Source organism: Macadamia integrifolia, chromosome 10, assembly GCF_013358625.1.
Source record: "Macadamia integrifolia cultivar HAES 741 chromosome 10, SCU_Mint_v3, whole genome shotgun sequence".
Lineage (NCBI taxonomy): Eukaryota > Viridiplantae > Streptophyta > Magnoliopsida > Proteales > Proteaceae > Macadamia > Macadamia integrifolia.
The window spans coordinates 21451184-21457168 of NC_056566.1; the positions used below are offsets into that span (position 1 = coordinate 21451184).

The 5985-nt window shown below is 32.8% G+C and overlaps 1 protein-coding gene across 1 annotated transcript in view; it reads right to left on the reverse strand.

Moving 5' to 3' along the window:
• Positions 1-4922, reverse strand: part of LOC122092274 (chloride channel protein CLC-d-like) — a 20214-nt gene extending 15292 nt beyond the window's left edge. Inside the window, exons 1-2 of the mRNA XM_042662601.1 lie at positions 4717-4922; positions 804-879 (exon numbers count right to left, since the gene is read on the reverse strand). Coding sequence (XP_042518535.1) covers positions 804-879; positions 4717-4922 — 282 coding nt within the window. The remainder of the gene's footprint in view (positions 1-803; positions 880-4716) is intronic.
• Positions 4923-5985: the final 1063 nt, after the last annotated feature.

The window sequence follows — 5985 nt, forward strand, 5'->3', positions numbered from 1 at the left end:
TTTTGTAGAAAACACCTAGACGTAGTTAATAGCGTATTTACATGTATGCTAGTTCCCGTATTAATAATTTGAAAAAAAAAATATATATATATATATATTCTTTACATGCAGAACTCTCATACCAAACCTACAAAAAAAAAAAAAGGTTTTACAAATATTAGAAAATATGATTATTATTTGAATCATTGGGTTTAAAACGGATGAAATTTTTTTTATTTAATAAATAATGTAGAGGTAATGACGTTAGCATGTCATACATTTGGCTTTAACTTGTTCTTTAATCACATTAGCTAGTCAAATCAAGGGCTAGGATTGGGCTATAAACTAACTATAATCCACACAATACAATTAAAAAGAGTAAGAAAAAAATATGGTGTATACCTAGAACAAGAGTAGTTGATCAACTTCTCCGTACTGGAGAAGATGATGATTGCTACCCCGACTTGGAGAAGATGATTAGTGCCACCTTAGCATCGCAGAGTTTGGATAATTCTCTTACCTTCTTTTTAAACATTTTACAACGTTGGGTGGAGGTGTCTCCCTTGTTAACAATCTATATTAACAATTTTATTTGATGGGTAATATATAAGCAATGAAAATTCCATTTAGTTGAGAAAATGAACACTTCGATTAAGTATATATAATCACTAAGGATTGCGTATGCTTTTCCCTTTATTATCACAACTAAGATCTTATTAAATGAATAAAAAAATTAAAAATAAATTAAAAAACCTTTTTGTTGTAGAATATAGTCATGTGAAAAGGAAAAAAAATCAGATTTTGCAAACATACAAAATCATTACCTCTAGTTGCTTTTCAATCAAAGAAGTTTCACCACGATCCTTGTACTCGTTGTATCTAAAAAATGTATACTTCATTCTGCACAAAGTACATAACAATAAAAAAAAGTCAGATCCTTCAAGTTCTAAGAATCCAGTGGGTTAAAGCTGAACTGTATGACATGCTGACATCATTACCACTATTATAGAGATATTTATGTACGATAATATATCAATTGCCTTCACTTGTAAGTCATATTACCATTCATATGTTCTAATTATGAGTCTAATACCATTTCTAAATAATACAGCTGAATATGGGGATTAGTTTTATGATTGTATAAACGTTCTCATTTTGACTCCTGATAAATCGTAGGGAGCCTAGGAGCTATAATCACTACCATGGAACATCCTTTTATTTTACCCAAAAAAATTCACTTAACATAATTTTTTTTTCTTTGTAAAAAACACTTAAACATAGTTAATAGCGTATTTACATGTATGTTAGTATCTGTATTAATAATTTGAAAGAAAAAAAAAATGCATATTTCTTACATGTAGAACTCTGATGCCAAATCTACAAAAAAATATATTTTATAAGATTTAAAAATATGATTAATCTTTAACTCATTGGGTTTAAAAATGGATGAAATTTTTATTTTTATTTTATAAATATTGTAGAGGTAATGATGTCAACATGTTATGCAGTTTGGCTTTAACTTGTTCTTCAATCGCATTAGCCCGTCAAATCAAGGGTTAGGAGTGGGCTATAAACTAATTATAATCTACAGAATGCAATTAAATTGAGGAAGAGAAAAGTTGATGTATACCTAGAACTAGAGTACTCGGTCAATTTCTATGTACTAAAGAAGATGATGATTTCAACCCCGAACTAGAGAAGTTGATCAGTGCCACCTCAGCATCGCAGAGTTTGGATAATTCTCTTGTCTTATTTTCCAACCCTTTACAACGTTGGGTGGAGGTGCCCCTCTTGTTAGCAATCTCCTCTAACAATTTTATTTGATAGATTATATATAAGCAGTAAGAATTCCATTTAGTTGAGAAAATGAACACTTCGATGGAGTATATAATCAATAAGGATTATATATATATATATATTTTCTCTTTATTATTGTAACTAAGATCTTATTAAATGAAGTAAAAAAATAAACATCTTGGACTGTATGAATGTTTTCATTTTGGTTCCCGATAAATCGTAGGGAGAAATGTCAACATATAATCTCAGGATGCTTTTCGTATGGGGTTTTCGCCTAGGGACTATAATCACTATCATGGAATATCCCTTTATTTTACCCAAAAAAATTCACTTAACATATATTTGTTTCTCTTTGTTAAAAACACTTAAACATAGTTAATAGCGTATTTACATGTATTTTAGTATATGTATTAATAATTTGAAAGAAAAAAAATATAAATGTTTCTTACATGTAGAACTCTGATACCAAATCTATAAAAAAAATGTTTTACAAGATTAGAAAATATGATTATTCTTTAACTCAATGGGTTTAAAAATGGATGAAATTTTTTATTTTTTATTTTATAAATAATGTAGAGGTAATGACGTCAACATGTCATACAGTTCAGCTTTAACTTATATCCGTAGGTTGCCCAGATGGTTAAGATGAATTGGGAATTGTGTGGCTAGGTGCACGATCCTAGGTTTTATTTCCCATCTGTGCATCTGCATTTAAGTGGATGATAGCTATGATAGCATCCACTATCCCATAATGTTAAATAAGCATACTTTTTCTCTTTTACCTTTGGAGAGCTTATCTTCATTTTTTTTTTTAATAGTAAAATTTCCTGGTTTGTCATGATTATAACACCTACCACTTTTACTCCTTAGGTCTCTTCTCTTTTTAAAGAATCTTGAAATTCTTTTTGAAAGTAGAGCTATGTCTTCCTTATCTTCTAAATTCAACTTCATTTTCGGAGTAATCTTCCTTACATTTTAAGACTAGATTCTCAAAATTTTTGGGTTCTCATGATAGTCTGTCAATCTGTCATTTTATATGTTACCAATAAATCTATTAACTTATTTAATTTTGTAAGGTCTTTAGTTTATTGTATAGTTGTATCCTAGGATTCCATCTCATGTTAGGATGGCTTCGTCAAATACATCCAATTGGATTTCAAACCTAATCATGAGCAAGTTGGGCTTTGATTACATGTATATAATTCTAAAGTCTTAAGAATAAAATTAAAGTCATTGATTTCCTTAATAATCAATGGCTTTGTCATTACTCTCCCAAAGTAAGGGACCTACAAATTAGTAATTCGCACTAAAAAAAAAAAAAACTCAACATGCAATTAATTGAAAATTTTTTCTTAAAATATTATTTTATATAATAATAATATAAAAAAATAAGTTGGGTATTATGATCATGACTTTTCCCAAGTTTATTTGCAAATTTGTCAACTATGACACTAATGTTATATTCCCCAATATGGATCTATTCCTGTCAATATTGCTAGCCCAATATCGCTGTTAAATGGTACAAAATGTGATAAAACAAACAAGCCCACTCAAGATAGTATTTAAGTAAATTGGGCTCCGCTTGGGCCTGTGCCAAGGGAGGCCTCAACTCTCTAAGTGTGATATTCAATAGGTTTGTTTATATGTGGCTACCTACAATACTTTTAGATTAAAAAAAATAATAATCATTGAGTAATCTTTGGAGAAAAAAAAATAAAGTTTTATGGTCTGCTTAGCAAATATGGGATATTGTGGTTTAGAGCTATCCACTGTGGAGAAGATATTGATACTCCCCTATTGAATGAAGCCCAAATTTCACGAACAAGAGGATCCAATGTATTTGTGTGGGAGTTATTAACAGTGGTTTCTTGTCTAATTGATAAAGACAATGGTATCTCATTAAGTGTTGATTATATGATGACCATGAAATATTACGATTGTTGTATTTGGTGCTTCTCATGGGAGTAAAGCATGCAAGAGATATCGGATGGAGGCTTGGAGAGATTTGAACTGACTCTACTAAATTGAAACAATTATTTTTGGATTTTAGTACCACATCGTTGCCCCTTAGAGTCAAGCATCACTTTTTTTAGATGTATATCGGCTTTTGTACCATTTTTTATTCACAGGCCTTGCAACGATGCAACGATGCAACGATGTGGTACTTCTAATGCAACTCATAGGTGATTGAAAAACGATCACATTTTACTAACCTTAACTTCTACAATAATGTAATATCCGTAATATCCATACTCCCCCTGTATTGAATTTTTATTTTTTCTCCATTAATAATAATAATAAATTAGGAAGGCAATTTACGAGACAAGATCTTCCTTCCAAAAAGCAATTTGATTCCTTTTAATACCCCTCCGGCCTTCCGAGAAGTCTGACTCCTGAGTCTTGTTGAAGTCGGACCTTGAAATCGAGTCCTCCAGTTAAGTTAGGAGTCTTAGAATTCAGGAGACTTGTCAGGAAAGCAAACTTGGACCAATTGCATGCATGGCGGCCTCAGAACGCCGACACAGCAACGGCAACCGTATTATTCATCGGATGAAGAGAAGAAGAAGAAGAAGAAGAAGATCCACGGCGGCCCTGATCTCTCCAATTCATCGTCCAGGTGATAATCAAGAAGAAGATATTATTAACAATGACGACGATATGGACATGATGATCTCCGATCTCCTCGACGAGTGTTTAGCCTAAATCTTTAAGTCCCTGGGTTCCCACGATCGGAAAAGCTGTTCTCTCGTCTGCCGCCGTTGGTTCCCTGTCGAGGGTCAGAACCGACGTCGCCTCTCCCTCAAGGGCAAAAATACCAATCTCCACCCAACCATCATCCACTCTCTCTTCACTCGCTTCGATGCCGTCACCAAACTCGACCTCAACTGTGATCGCGGATCTTCCTCCCTTAAGACCTTCTTCATCGAGCATCTCCACTACGTCGAAACCTTCGGACCCTTGATTATGGGCTCCAAGAATCTCAGGACCTTGGCTTCGGGGATTGGGATGAGATCCTCAAATCCATAGTGGAACAGATAACTGGACTTCGACCTTGGCCTTGCTGCTATCTCTGCTAACTGCTCGGATCTTGCGATATTGAACTTTGTTAGGAATCCCAGGTGCACTAATGCAGGGCTTGTCTCCATCGCTCACCACTGCAACCTCCTAAGGAAACTCTACATCCATGGATCGTATATGATAGGTGACGACGGCCTCATTGCCATAGCCAAACGGTGCCTTAACCTTGAGGATTTGGTTCTCGTTGCCGTCAATCCTACTTGTTTAAGTTTGGGCTTCCTCGCTGCCAATTGCCACAAACTCAAGCGCTTGGTACTATGTCGTAATAACTTGATGATGCAGAGTTTTCTTACATTGCTGCTGTTCCTAAATGCATGGTGGCATTGCGGAGACTCTATTATAGTTATTAAATTCGGATTCTGGTATTATTTGGATTAATTCATTTCATAAATTCAACTCGGTCAAAATATCGATAAAAAAAACTAAGATAATAAAATTCGAGTTCAGATTTGGATTCAAGAATTACAAAAATTTTCGATTTTATTTTTAATATTTGCAATACTTGTTTCATATTATCTATTAATTACCATATATACATAACATACAAATAATATAAAAATAAAAAATTTAAAGATAAAAATATTATATTTAGTTTTTTTTTTTTCTAATAAAAAAAAGAGAGATTAAGAAGGGGGGACTGAGTAAAAATTCAGCTAGACCCACGTCACTCACCATGCATGTTCACCTAAAAAACTAGAGAGACAGTAACGACGACCGTAAGACTTAGTCAAACCACAATGGGGTGAGAGATTTATTTTTTTTATTTTTGATAGAAGTGTGAGAGATTAGCTCAGGAAAGATAAGCTTTGTCGATTTCTGTTAAAACAAGAAGAAAAGTAACATTAGATACTAAATGCATAATAATCACACTATTTTCTAAATGCATATTGACTTATTCAAGATAAAATTTTTTTGTCTTACATGGGATAAAATTAGGTTATAATTCGGATAAAATTCGGTTTGGTCGAATTATTCGTGAATTTTAAAAAAGTCTATAAAATTCTAGAATTTTTTATTTGATTCCGATTCGGACCGAATTATTTGTAAAATTAAATAAAATTCTGTTCGGCCGAATTATTCATGAATAATTCAGAGAATTTTATAACTAGGCTCTGTATCACGCACTGCCCA